General features: G+C 41.2%; 1 protein-coding gene across 1 annotated transcript; it reads right to left on the bottom strand.

Moving 5' to 3' along the window:
* Positions 1-64: 64 nt before the first annotated feature.
* On the bottom strand, positions 65-14,957 carry CCT3 (chaperonin containing TCP1 subunit 3). Its single transcript, XM_007171862.3, has 14 exons — positions 14,802-14,957; positions 12,846-12,907; positions 12,086-12,136; positions 11,933-11,995; positions 11,139-11,235; positions 8,750-8,867; positions 6,241-6,427; positions 5,168-5,317; positions 4,266-4,398; positions 4,004-4,085; positions 2,534-2,714; positions 1,518-1,763; positions 1,117-1,248; positions 65-396 (listed from the first exon to the last, which is right to left on the bottom strand). Exons 1-14 carry the CDS (start codon positions 14,830-14,832, stop codon positions 292-294), a joined length of 1,638 nt encoding a protein of 545 aa, XP_007171924.1. The 5' UTR covers positions 14,833-14,957; the 3' UTR covers positions 65-291.
* Between the last annotated feature and the right edge of the window lie 91 nt (positions 14,958-15,048).

Here is a 15,048-nt window from a genome sequence, read left to right on the forward strand (position 1 = left end):
CCTCCTCCCTCCTTGCCAGGAGGCAGAGATATGACCCAAGGCTGAAAAACAAATAACCACCATCTCAAATGACTTAGATTTAATCATCGGAAGCAAACTAAATGGAAAGCTTACAATAGAGAAGAATTACATGTCAGTGCCTTTTGCAAACTGAGCTGGGACAGAAAGGGACTGGGGCTACCCCTCAACCCGATCCCTTCCAAACAAAGACATCCACAGTGTCCCTGGCAGTCTGGCTCAGGGAAGGGGGAGACTGTTGGCTCTGTGCGTTGAGGTCGCCTTGCCCACCGCTCACTCCTGGCCAGCATCAGGAGCCCCGCCTTGCTGGCTCTGGTCATCACCCTTTTTTTTGTGGCCTGATACGATGTCATCAATCCGCAGCAGTAGAACTGCCGTCTAGGAGAAAAACCACAGCCCCAAAGAGGTTAGCAAAGAAGGGAAGGACACTTGTTTTCTTTTAGACGTATCACCTAGCTCCTCCTATATAATTACCATTTTATCTGAAATCTACCCTTTCAGAGTCTTGAATGTAAAATGCAGTTCTCCGTAAGCAAGGGATGCAGCCTGTGCTACGTTACCTTGCCTTTTTTTTTTTTCTTTTTCTTTTGGCCATGCTACACAGCTTGTGGGATTTTAGTTCCCCAACCAGAGATTGAACCCGGGCCCTCAGCAGTGAGAGAACGTAGTCCTAACCAATGGACTGCCAGGGAATTCCCTACCTTTTTTTTTTTAATTAAAAATATTTATTTATTTATTTTTGGCTGCACCGGGTCTTAGCTGCGGCATGCGGGACCTTCTTAGTTGTGGCATGTGGACTTCTTAGTTGCAGCATGCGAACTCTTAGTTGCGGCATGCATGCGGGACCTAGTTTCCCGACCAGGGATCGAACTCGAGCCCCCTGCATTGACAGCACAGAGTCTTACCCACTGCACCAGGGAAGTCCCCCTACCTTGCTTTTTAAATGAGCTAAATATAAGTAGGGGGATGGAATTCCTTGGGAGATCTTTTGGGGAATACTCTGCCTTCTATCCCCCCCTCCTCAAGACTGGACCAAACACACTGTTGTCTGGTTATCTGGAAATAAACAGCACAGCATATGTCTTAAGAGTGCCTCACCTCCACTGCTGTCTTATACGTTTGCAGCTTTACAGCCAATGGTTCCCAGATGCCCAGTTCTTTCATGTCCACCAAAGTACCTGTCTCACCATTTACGCCCCAGGTCTCACAATTCTCCTGGGTGTGCTTGGCCTATAGTTGGAACAAGCATAAATAATTAAAGGGAAAATACTAGGAACAAGTAAACTGACAGAGACCATTACATAAAAATCAAATACACTGCATTGATAAGGTAGGGGTAAGAGGAAACGGCAACGACAACAAACAAATCAAAAATTAAGAAAGAGATTTTAAGGGAACAAGCTACCAGGAGAACCTGGAAAGACAGACATGAACTACCCTCTTAGGCCAAACACAGCTTTTCCTACCCCATCAAGAGAAGAGCACGGAAAGGAACTCACCCGAAGGGAGGTAAGTAGACGGATGGTGCTGGCCCCACAGTTTTGAATAAGGGTACGAGGGATGACCTCTAGGGCTTGGGCAACAGCCCGATATGGCCATTGTTCCACACCAGTCATGGCCTTGGATTTTTCTGTCAAGGCATGAGCCACAGTCATCTCAGAAGCCCCACCCCCAGGCACCAGCTGAGGGTCCAGGAGAACATTGCGGCACACCTGCATGGCATCCTGGAGGTTGCGTTCTACTTCCTTGGGAAAGGAAACAAAGAGTATAAAGCCAAAGCTTGATGACTCAAGGACAAATCAGAAGTACCAAATGACTTCCTGACTGCCAAGTTCGGTAAACCACCAAGGAGGGCAAACTAAGAAAGGTCCTTCAAACCTTTTGGGCAGGGCAGATGCTACTAATTCTGGAAAAACACATTAACTACAACTGCAACAAGGCCAGGGGGAATGTGGTGTCACTCTGGGATGTTAGGCTTTTGTCCATTGTGCTTGACAGACCTATAACCCTACTCTGTCCTGTCTAGCTGTGTAGTCCAGGAGGCTGCACAGTGTAGTGGAAACTCTCTACTTACTAGCTATATGCCTCTGGTAAATTACTTAACCTCACTAAGGAAAAAAAAAAGTAATATTTATAATTTCAACTTAAAAAACAAGGAAACAGTGGTTACTAGTGGATGGGGAAATGATGAGTCATTGTTCAATGGGTATAGTGTCTCAATTTTTTGAGATAAAAAAAGTTCTGAAGATCTGTTGCATGTGAATATGAATACACTTAAAACTGCTGTTAACTATACACTTAAAAATGATTCAGATGATATATTTTACATTAAAAACATTTTAAACCATGATTAAAAATAAAAATATTAAAAAAAAAAAAGAAGAGAGAGATTTGTGGCTTCAGACGGCAATTAAATAACTATAAATGGGCAACAGGATGATTTTAGGCCCTCTGGGAAACTCTCAAGAAATGGAATGACCTAGATCATTCAGTCACACTTCCAAGGCTGACTCACCGAGAGAATCTCTTTGCTGGCCCCCCGGAGGAGAATGGTGCAGGCCTTGGGGTCTCTGCACTCAGTGATGAATGTAAAGTACTCATCTCCAATTTTCTTGATTTCCAACAGGCCTGCCCCTGTCCCAACATCTTCTTCTCTCAGTTCCTCTGGTCGGCTGACTATCCGGCCCCCACAGGCTCTATTGATTAGATGGGGAGAAGGGGGACAGGGAGAAGACCAGATGATGTCAATACTTTTACTCATCTTCCTGGTCCTTAGGGTCTGCGGTGGGGTGTAAGGGTTAAGGGCCAAAGTGGACTGCTAACAACATTTCTACCTAACTCGAGACGTCTTGGTTGCCGGTGAAATAGATTTCCAAATATGTAGGTGAAGTCTCCTTAAACTAATGTGGCTTTATAAGTGAAAGTGTGCATACCTAAGGCAACTACTGTAACGAGATACAGGTTAATTCAAAATATACTTCGTGGACCCTAAAATTTGGACAAATGAATTCTTATGCATATCTGACCATGTGTATAACACATAATGGTCATTTCTACATAGAACTCATCCTATAATGCCTAGTTAGATCTCAAGGTCAATAACAGGACTGTACTAAAGACAATGTAAAGGTCAAGCAAGAAATAAGGTGATTAAGTACATAAGTATATGTCTCACCCCGTTTTAATGAATGTAGGGCTAATTTTTTATTTGTCACTTTTTCCCCACTCATGGGCATGTAGAGTCAACTATGTATATGTATGTATGCCGAGCCATTTCAGAGCAAGCGTTTTAAGTATAAAATTGGATTTGGATCTATGGCATATTATGTGATATAGAATAGACTCACCTTTAAAAAAAAAATTACTCTTAAAAATAGATGGTATACATATTCATGCTGAATAGATGGCCTACATAGTCATGCTGAAGTAGTGAGTGCAATCTAAGGTTGCATTAACAGCAGCTGAGGATCCAATCAAGGTAATTGTTGGATCTGCTATATTATGAGCTAGTTAAAACAGACTGATCTGAAATGGACCCCTATACCAAGGTAGTGATCATAGATGTCTAAGCATAAGCTATTCACTACTGGTTAGGAGCAGTAGAGTCTCAGGCAGCAGATAACTGTTACTCTAGATAGAGGACTTCTTCTTCAAATATTTATTTACTTACTTGGCTGCGCTGGGTCTTAGTTGCAGCATGCAGGAACTTTAGTTGTGGCATGTGGGATCTAGTTCCCTGACCAGGGATCGAACCCAGGCCCCCTGCATTGGGAGCACGGAGTCCTAGCCACTAGACCACCAGGAAGTCCCTAGACAGAGGACTTCTGAAGAGGGCAGATGGCTAAACCCAGGTTATTTCCATCTGTAAATAATTTGGCTAGCTTTATCCTATGCTAAACTTTTTCAGATAAGGATGACTACATTATGAAGCTACAAAATAAAAACACATGGGAAGGAGAATCTTATTTTTACCTGGCCTACTCACCTAGCAATGCGATTATTGTCTGTCTTCCGGACTCTGCGGATGGCTGTGATATTGGCCCGCATGAGGTAGTGCTGAGCTAAATCTGCAAGAATAGAGGTGTCAAGCTGGAAACCAGAAACCCTGGGTTCTAAACAGGTTTTATCCTCCACATACCCTAACCATCACATGTTAATTATGTTCAGTGTATGACAACATGCAAGGAAAAAAATCACCGACCCTCTTCTACCACAACAATAGTCTGGAAAAATGAATGTAGTCCTACCTGAGATGCCCTTTTCTGTGATGACCACGTCTGGCTTCAGATGGATAATGTCCTCACAGAGCTGCTGAATGTACTCTTCTTCCATTTGGAGGATTCGGGTGAAGTCTTCCTCTCGTGTGATCTCAATGTCAGTCTATGTGGCGAAGAAAAGTCACTCTGAATTAAAAATTTTGGATTGGTGAAGCTCTTTAGGGTCATCCTAACTACTATACTCCCTCCATCCAGCACTCTCATGTATCCCAGAAAGCATGAGTTAGAATAAGCCACGATCCAACACCTCTATAAGCCACTTTAGCTCCAGCAGTCATCTAGTTTAACCCCATTTAATTATAAAGCAACTGGAATGCAAAGTCACAACGCAATTAGTGGAGTTTGGCTAAGGTCTCTAGCCACTTAGTTCAATGTTTCTTCTGACCTGTCAGTGTGCATGGTAACTCAGGGTCTTAATTCTTCTCACTAATGAATCGATTCTTGTTCCCAACCACTGTTTGATAAGCTTCAATTACTTTGTTTTATCCAAGGGTGATGGAGCCTTGTGAGCTTCCTGCCCTCTGGAAATTCTTTGGCACTTCAAAGCTCAATTAACTCCTACTCTATGTTCTACTGATGCATTAGGAAAGGTGGCATGATAGTGTGGAATTGAAGCCGAACAGAGCTGGGTTCAAATTCTGATTTCGCCAATACCAGCTGTGTTCCTCAAGCAATTAACCTAACTTCTCTGAGGTGTAGATCCCTCATCTGTAAAATGGAAGTCAGTATCATCTGCTGTAAAGAGTAGTTGTAAGAATCAGAGATTACTTGTAAAGGTCACAGAGTAGGCATGTAACAAACACTTTTTATTTCCCTTGTCCATATTAACAGATTCTTACATCAAATTTAAGGAATAGGGCCAGGGACATTACCTGGCTTTCTCCTTTCTTGTATTCCAGAGAAGAATCCAGCAGCACGATGCGAGGGTTCTTGATATAGCGCCGCATCCGCGGATGGGTCACATCCTTGTTAATCATGACTCCACGTAGCACACACGAGTCTTCAATGATGCCACCAGGTATCTGAGCAAAAGAACCACTTCAATCCACAACCAGGAGATAATTTCTCAACTCCCTGCCCAGACATTCATCTTTCCCAAATGACCACCATTTCAGATTTTTAAAGTATCTTTTTTCCATGAACCTCTAAAACAACTACAGTTGCAATCACACTTCTTTCTCTCTAGGAAGCACATCAATCTTAGACCATGATACACAATTTGAAGGTTGGCTGAGACAGAAATTCAGGGATTGACAAAGATTTAAAGGGGCACAGGGACTTCCCTGGTGGTCCAGTGGGTAAGACTCCGCACTCCCAATGCAGGGGGCCTAGGTTTGATCCCTGGTCAGGGAACTAGATCCCGCATGTGGCAACTAAAAGATCCTTCATGCTGCAATGAGGATCCCGTGTGCTGCAACTAACACCTGGCGCAGCCGAATGAATGAATGAATGAGAGAATCACGCAATACTTCTTAAAAGAAAAAAAAAGGACGCAGATCTCTACTTCCTGAAAGATATTTCCATGAATTTTAGACATAGGGCTCCATCTACTGGCCACAAGATATTAATGCTACTTTAAAATCTTAAATTAATAAAGATGGAGAAAGCATTCTGGGGCTTATTAGCGCTATGCTGTAGAGCCCTTGTTTATTTCCTGACCCAGTGGCTGATATGTATGCAAATGCACAAATACAGACACAAAAATAAGCCTTTCTCTTGCCCCTGGAGACCTTGTGTAGGGACAGCAGTGAAGCTAACAGAATTATTTCAGATACCTCTTTGGCACCCTCTTTTTCAAGTTTTTGTTTTCCAGGTAGCAAATACTCTTCTTCCTGGTTCTAATAATAAAAATATCTTGCTCTGATTTAAACTTATTTCCTCCACAAGTGTGATGACTCATGCTAGGAAATAATTTGTCTCCAAAGTACACACTCAGAGAGTTTACCTTTTCTACCTTTGCGTATTTCTTGATGTCAATCTCCTTCCGACCGTTCTCCTCAAACTGTACAGTTTTGACAGCATCCAGGGCAATGTTGCAAGCCAAAGAAGACCACCGACTGATTACTTTGGTAGTAATGGAGCTGTTGATGATGTTCAGCATGGCATCTCGGTTACTGGTGTCAACAGGGGTACTGGAGAAAAGAAAAACGAATAATATGCTCAGTGGGATCCTGGATGTTTAAGGAAGTCCTCATCTATATCTTGATGACTGTAATAGTGGGCCAACAGGCAGAACAAGGGGAATCTGTTCCTTTGTAGGAAACTCAGTGTTATCAAGAAGTAACTTTGTCCACCCTCTGCCTTTTAGCAAGATTACAATTAACCCATCCCTGAAAGGTGTCTCAAATCCCTGAGTAATCTGCTCTCATGTCTGACAACTCTCCACACTTACAGAGTTTACAGTAAAATAATTTCTTTACCTTCTGCTCCAACCAAATAAACTCTATTACTTTCACAACTTGAGTCAAGACACATTTTACCTTTGAAACCTCATCCTATAACTAACAAATTCTGAGAGCTCCTCTGGAGAATCACCATCGGTCTGTGCTATCCATTTGGACACCTGATTCTATTTTACCTAGCATCATAATACATGGTGCGCCAGTGTTTTTATGTGTTTAGTCTCCTCTAATGAGATTACAAATTTGTACATGGCAAGACTATCTAGAATCATAAGTTGTAAGAGACCTTGGATACCATCTTGTCCAAATTTTCATACTGCTGAAATCCCTTTTATTAACACAGTAAGACACACAATAAGCAATCATTAAATAGTTGCTGAATTATGTATTTTAGGGAAAAAGCAATAGCTCCAAAAATATTATCTAAGATATACAGGCAGTTATTGCTTGATAAAAAGAAAAACATTAATGATTCAGCTCCAAATATTCAATAAATCCTTTGTGTACTCTACATTCTTACAAAGCTTACTTCATAAAAATGTTTTAAATCAAGCACCTCCTTCTGTAAGAGTGCTAGACAGATATTATCATATACTTTGTTTCTTAACAGCAGGAAGTACAATACAAAGCTCACCAAATTGCTAGGTACTTGTGTACCCGACAACCTAAGGATATGAGTAGAAAATTATAGGTTTTAATTAATTAATTAAAAATAAATTTATTTAAATAACTGATTTATTTTTGGCTGCGCTGGGTCTTCGTTGCTGCGCGTGGGCTTTCTCTGCTTGTGGTGCGCGGGTTTCTCACTGTGGTAGCGTCCCTTGTTGCGGAGCACAGGCTCTAGGTGCGCAGGCTTCAGTAGCTGTGGCTCGCGGGCTCTAGAGCGCAGGCTCAGTAGTTGTGGTTCATGGGCTTAGTTGCTCCATGGCATGTGGAATCTTCCCGGACCAGGGCTCGAACCCGTATCCCCTGCATTGGCAGGCGGATTCTTAACCACTGCGCAACCAGGTAAGTCCCAGGTTTTATTTTTTGAACAACTTTTTTAATCAAAAAAATTTTGCATTCTGTATCATGTTCTTACTTAACTGACATTTCCTCAAGTAGAAGTCACACATTCCTATATTCCTTTTATTACCTCATAGCACTCAGCAAACATAGACTAACAGCAAGCTCTTTGATAACTAGAGAGGATTCAAATAGCATTTTCAGTACCAGTCCTTTTGATTTTAATGAAAACCACTGGCTACCATCCTCCACAGCACTTTAGAGAGAGTACTGACTGAATTAGTTATAATCATACACGATGGTAGGGTATTTTAACCCCTGAATAATTAGTTATCTAACTCCTTAACTTATTTCTCCCACTAGAATCTAAAACTTTGGAGGGTAGCTCTATTTCACTTACTACACATTTCCCATAGCAGTGCCTAACATGGAAACTAGCAGACTGCATATAACCAAAATATATTTTGAAGAATTAAACCTAGCTTCTTTTATTTGTCTGCTTTGTATCCTTTGCCATTTTCTAAAAACTTTTTTTTAAAAATAAAGTGTATGTCTGTATTATTTTAAATGTTTATTTATTTATTTATCTATTCATGGCTGTGCTGGGTCTTCGTTTCTGTGCGAGGGCTTTCTCTAGTTGTGGCAAGCGGGGGCCAATCTTCATCGCAGTGCGCGGGCCTCTCACTATCGCGGCCTCTCTTGTTGCGGAGCACAGGCTCCAGTTGCGCAGGCTCAGTAGTTGTGGCTCACGGGCCTAGTTGCTCCGCGGCATGTGGGATCCTCCCAGACCAGGGCTCGAACCCGTGTCCCCTGCATTGGCAGGCAGATTCTCAACCACTGCGCCACCAGGGAAGCCCTCAAAAAACTTTTATTTCTCTTACCCTTCCCTTCATTTTGCTCCCCTCTTTGTTTCTCCTTCTCACAAAATACCACCAGGGTATAAACTACTGGTGATGTGCTCGGCCTTCCTTTATCATCTAAGAACAGATTAGTTTTCCAGGCCTCCCATAGTTGACACTACCCATTTCTGGTCCCCACCTCCAATACCTTATTTTCTTAAGGGTGCTGATCATATCGTCCAAAGCCCTGCGGTAAGCACTGATCACCACTGTTGGGTGCATCTGCTGCTCTAGGAAGTGCTCAGCCACAGACAGCATCTCCCCTGCTGAAAAAAGATACATACACCATAACATTTTGAAAAGTACCTGGATATCAAGGCAACTTCATTATGCTTCTAAAAATACCTGCTCTTTTTTCTTAAGTACGTTTCCCCAAAGTATGCAAATACTATTCCAGATTTTATACTTTGTACAAGCAAATTCGGAAAAAAAAAATTCTCATCAGATATATTTTAAATGATCAAAGATTGATCCCAGGGTTTACTTATTCTTGTGATCTAACTAAATATTTGTTCCCAGTTTCCTAAACAAATGGTAAACATTTTCCCGAAGACTCTAAAAGAGAAAGAAAAATAAAGGAAAATTGACTTGCTTATTATTTCAATACCTAGGATGTAGTCAAACTGCTGGTACTGAAAACAAAAAAACCCACAAAACTTTATACCTGGAAGAATACCCATAAAAATTTACAAAATTTACCCTCTGGAAGAGGGATTATTGGTAAAATGTCCCTTCCTTTTAAAAACTGTCCTTATTTTTTAATTCTAATTAACACACACACACACACACAAAAGCTTGTTTCTAAAAAAAGTTTTGAAGAGGAAAAACCATTATTTTGGTCAAAAAAGGACCTTTTGCACAAAGGGCTTGTACTACCAGGTCCACTGATACTAATTTTTAACATGTACACAAACGTGTAAAAGTTCACATGTATACTCTTTGGCATGTGCTCAAATGTTTGATTTCAATACTTTAGAATTCCTAAGTGACCATCATGTATATTAAAAGAAAGATAATCAAATATTTTGAAACATGCTCTAGTAAGTTAACTTAGAAAAGACTATACCCTGTTAAAGAAGAATCAGAACAGTATCACAGAAGAAAGATATCTTCAGAAATGGCAGTTTTGGTTTTTTAAAAAGCTACCTAAGTCTAAGAAACCTAGACTCATGGATACTTAACCTACTTAATATCTCCAGGAGATTTAACTAAGATTACCAGCTAGAAAATTCTGCCTGAAACCTAAAGCTCATCTTCTACCCAAATAAGTGAAAAAGCATATGGAGTCTTACCTACTTCTTTCATCCTCCAAGTTTCAGTACAGAACTAGCCATATGTAATTAATCCTCAATCCACAAAAGAACTGGATCTAAAGATGTGATTAGTTGGTGGTAACTCAAGCAAATCTCCACCCAACTCACCATTCTCAAAATGCAGTACAAAGGCATTTAAAAATTAATTTTTAAAAAGTTCATATTATAATAATTTTGTTAAGGATTCTATTTTTAGGCCTGTGGGCCAACACTATAAATTGGCATCTCCTAACTGAAAATAGTTTTTCCCTCAATTCCTGAAAACATGTTGCTACAGATTTTCATTTTTTTAAATTAATTAATTTTTATTTTTGGCCGTGCCAAACGGCTTGTGGGATCTGAGTTCCCCAACCGGGGATCGAACCCGCCTCCTCGGCAGTGAAAAAGTGTGGAGTTCTAACCACTGGACCACTGGGGAATTCCCATGTAACACATGTAAACAAGTGTCCTTTACGTGGTATATTTAGTGGCATGTTTTCCACATTTTTTGTGCATTTTCTTGTTGATTTCACTGTTTAAAATGGCCTAAGTATAGTCCTAAAGTACTATCTAATTTTCCTACGTGCAAGAAAGCTGTAATGTGCCCTGTAGAGACAATAACTTACTACATAAGCTTTGTTCAGGCATAAGTTATAGTGTTACTGGGCATGAGTCCAGTGTTAATGAATCAACAATATATATAAATAAAGTGTCTTTAAAACAAACAAATAAAACATAAAACATATATATTTATGCACTGATAAATATGTGACTGGAGGCTTGAGGAACCTAACCCTATACTCCCCCCGGAGTGATGGTTTAGTATTCACTAATTCAGTGTTTGTGGTGACTTTATAGAATATAACATTGTGAGTATGACAATGGACTGTATTTTATTCAATCAGATTTGCAAAGCTCATCCTATACCATGATGAACATTTTATGCTCAGTTGGAGAGAATACACAGAAAATTAGCAAAAAGTTCTTTAAACATTTATAATTAGTGGATTGGTAAAAATGTTCTTCTTAAAATATGACTCAGGGGACTTCTTTGGCGGTCTAGTGGTTAAGACCCCATGCTTTCACTGCAGGGGGTGCAGCGGGTTCCATCTCTAGTCAGGGCACTAAGATCCCACATGTGGCGCGTTGCGGTCAAAACAAAACAAAAAGCTCTGACGTTATTTCTGGCAAAAATCTTAATGTTTCAATCTAATTTTCCTTATCAACCTTCCATTCTTTTCTTACCAAGAATAATTACAGATGTGGTCCCATCTCCAACCTCTTCATCCTGTGTCCGGCTAATTTCAATCATGGACTTGGCTGCTGGATGCTGTACTTGAATCTGAAAGAAAGACCTCTTAACCCATTCTGCTTGGTCCTAACTCTTGAGGTTCTTGCTTCCACACTTACTCCCTTTTATTGTTTTACCACAGCTTTAAAGATTAAAAGTGGCCCCTAAAATATCTAAGTAAAACACCTTTCCAAGTCTTTTTCTTTTTGGGGAAAAATGCATTAGGACAACTTAACTACTGAAGTTTCTTGAGAACAGAACAGTATCTTTTAGCTTATTTATTGGGAACACCATTGTTGTGGTTGAATTGTGTCCTCTGAAAGAACATGTTGATGTCTCATCCCCTGAAAACTATATTTGGAAATAGGGTCTTTGCAGATGTAACCAAGTTAAGATGAGGTCATAGGGGTAATCAAGGTACGCTCTAAACCCAACCACTGGTGTCCTTATGAGACACACAAGAAAATGCCATATGACAGGAAGAGAGTTTATAAGCCAAGGAATGTGGTCAAGCATCAGAAGCTATAAGAGGAAGGATTCTTCCCTAGAGCCTTCAGAAGGAGCATGGCACTGCTGACACCTTGAGTTTGGACCGCCAGCCTCCAGTCCATGTGAATAAATTTCTGTTGTTTCAAGTCACACAGTCTGTGGTAATTTGCTACAGCAGCCCAAAAAAGCTAATCATTATTTACATTATCTCTTTATGTGTCCTTTATAAAATGTTAGAAAGCAAAACGAAAAGTCAAACCTCTCGAAGAATAGCATTGCCATCATTGGTCATCACAATGCCTCCCATTGGGTCCAAAAGCATCTAGGACAAAAGCAGAAGTTATATTTAAGTGTCCCAGAAAACAGAAAGGGAAAATCTGTAGTCGAAGTTTCAGTAATGAGATAAGCCTACCTTCATCATAGACTTGGGTCCCAAACATGTTCGAATGACATCTGCAATAGTCTATGGAAAGAAAACACAAAACATGTAAGCACAAATCAGAAGATAGTGAGTGTGTTAGGGGAAGAGGCATGAGTAACCCACAGAGCCAGTGTTTTAACAAGGACACTTCTAAAGTAGGGTTGGCGACCACTTTAAATACAGCACGCCACATGGCTAGATTCTGTTCTTTGCTTTTTCCGCTTTGGGAATGTTTTCTGGATGCAGAAACAAATAACTTTTCACAAGGAAAAAAAGGGACATGCCTCCCAGAGCTTCAGTTTCCCAGCAGTCCAGATAACTGAAAGTCCACGTATTTGTATTTCTTTCCATGATAGTAGCCTCCACCCCATGTTAATTAGATCTAGGGCTATTTCATTCTTTCATTCAAAAGATATTTACTGAATACCTATCCAGGATCTACACTGAGTACTAGGAATACAAAAGGGAATTAATACAGTTCTTCCCTTCAACTAACTCAGTCTAGTATGGGAGACAAACACAAACAGAATATTATGAGACAATATACAGCAATAGAATATGCACAAGTTAATATAAGAAGACAATTAGGCCTAGCTCAGAGAGGGAAGGCTTCCTTCTCCTTACCACCGAGACGGAAATGTCCTGAAGGAAGGGAAGTAAACTTTTCCTCTGCCTAATTGCAAACAAATACAGAAATACTAGGGAAGGCAGCTACAGGCAAACTATATAAACAACTTAAAAGATGTGCTACCTTGGCAGCATTGATGTTTCCAGATTGAACTTTTCTTCCAGATTCACGCTTTGTGTTCTGGCCTAGAATAGATAAAAACAAAAGGCAACAGCCCAGGATTGCCTCACTGTATATAAGCTATTTATTCCCCAATCTTTGAAAATAAAAACACACCCAGGTTTCATGATGTATATACGGATTAAAGCTTATCAACCTGTACTCTTTAAATATGTGCAGCTTATTGTATGTCAATTATACCTCGACAAACTGTTAAAAAGTAAACATATATACTTATGGCTACTTACTTCTTTATTTACTTCAACCCCTGGTATACGAAGAAACAATCCATAAAGCTTCAACTTTGGAATCTTGGTCATCACTTTCCCTCTAGCCAAACATTCATGTATTTACAGCAAGAATTCATAACCTGAGATCTGAGATCCATGAGATTCTCAAAGGGCTGGTGTCTCTAAAAAGCATCAATCTCTCCTTTACGTAAAAAGGGAGTCTGGGGGTTCATATTCTCATACTTGGATATGGAGAATCATACTGACAGTCCCAGCATAATTACTGATAGGGCCACCCACTGTGCTGTGAAATGAGAACACACACTCAAGTGTCTGGGTTTGCCAAGATAGTCACATCATGCTTGGACATAACCAGAATGCCTCAGTTACCCATTTACCATTAGAAAGAGCTGACTACGTATTTTAATAAGGAGCCTGACTGGATACAGCCACTAATGCCAGAGATTAACGTGGACCTCCAAAGGGCTGCACAATGCACCACTCAGTCACCCCAGGGCCCTCTCAATGAGAGACAAGCCAATGACCATAACTGAACCTACGTAATGTCTCACTCTTCTCTCCAAATTATATTTTCCCTACAATTTGCTGTAAAATTTTCGATCCAGTCCCATCAAATCTAAACACAATTCTCAGGATTTAGATTCCTATTTCAGGCAGTGATAACTAAAATCCTGCATGGACCTTTCTAATGGATTCATCAGAAAAAATAGGGTTTTTTTCTGGGTTAAGTGAATTCTTGTCTGAAAACAGTTATTTTCCAGGTAGAGACAAAATAGATAAAATCTTGGAATAGCATTCTCTACAAAGAAGATGGTGAGGGAGGGAAAATGGCTAGTCAGGCATCTCAGGTGCTCTTGCAAATAGGATACGGAAGTTACACAGGTTGGAAACATACCAAGGGAAGACAAGGGAAATGGGACTCGTAAGTAAGGAAAGAAATCTGGGATGTTCCCGAAGGGTAAAAAGAACCAATCGAGGAATCTGGGAAAACTCAGCTGGTAAGTGGGAAATATTACAACGGAGAGGACACTTGAGGGCATAATTACATCTAAGCCAGACCAGTGAGGGAAGCAGGGTTATTACTTCGTGAACAGGGGTTGACTAACAGAAATTCAAGAGGACGGCTACCGAAATGGAAGTGGCCAAGGATACCACTCGCTGTTTGCCAGACCCTCTTTTAAACAGCTGTATCTCCTTATCTCATTTAAGCCTCACAATCCTATGAGGAAATACTGTTAACCCTAATAACAAAGATGGAGCCATTTTCAATCAAGCAGTTTGGCCGAGGCCACACCATTACTAAGGGATGAGCCAAGATTATAAAACTAGGCCAAACTAAAAAACCTTTATTCATTCAGCTACACACTGAAAATCGCTCAAGGAAGAGTTCAAGGGCGGGGGTTGGGGGTGAAGAACGGAACACCGTTCCGTTCAACAGGCTCGGCGACAGGAAGGTCAGTTTACATTTGCCAAGACAAGGGAATGGGTTAAGAGAAGAGAGGAAAACAGGAAAAGGGGCTTCCAAAATTAACGACTGGAAGGCTCAGTGGCCGGACCTGAGCGGGACTGGGCTGGGGCAAGGCTGTAAAGTGCGGAAAAAGAGGGGTGGTGAAGGGGGGGGGGGGGTCCCTTCCCGGGGGGTCCCTTCCCCGGCTTTCCCACAACTCACTAAGCACGAGTACCGGACGATGGCCCATCATGGCGGCGCGATGCAGAGCCGGGTACCCAGAGCTGGGGGAACCCGCAGAACCTTCTGGAGAGAGAGAACCAGCGAAGCCCAGAAAACGCTGCCTCCACAGGGCTCACACACAAACCCGCTACTCTCCGGGTCGCCACCAATCACCGCACCCACCTCACTGACCGGCACGCACACAGACCAATTGACATTCTTAGCCCCGCCCCCTACGTAAGAACGC

The sequence above is a fragment of the Balaenoptera acutorostrata genome, chromosome 1 (assembly GCF_949987535.1).
Source record: "Balaenoptera acutorostrata chromosome 1, mBalAcu1.1, whole genome shotgun sequence".
In the NCBI taxonomy this organism is placed as follows: Eukaryota; Metazoa; Chordata; class Mammalia; order Artiodactyla; family Balaenopteridae; genus Balaenoptera; species Balaenoptera acutorostrata.

Bases quoted from the DNA above. Each gene is read 5' to 3' on its own strand.
- CCT3 (XM_007171862.3), bottom strand. From the start codon at position 14,832: ATGATGGGCCATCGTCCGGTACTCGTGCTTA. The intron at 6,428-8,749 runs GTATTGGAGGTG...TCTTTTCTCCAG, and splicing joins AGCACCCTTAAGAAAATAAG to TACCCCTGTTGACACCAGTA. The intron at 2,715-4,003 runs GTGAGTAGGCCA...TCTAATCAATAG, and splicing joins GACAATAATCGCATTGCTAG to AGCCTGTGGGGGCCGGATAG.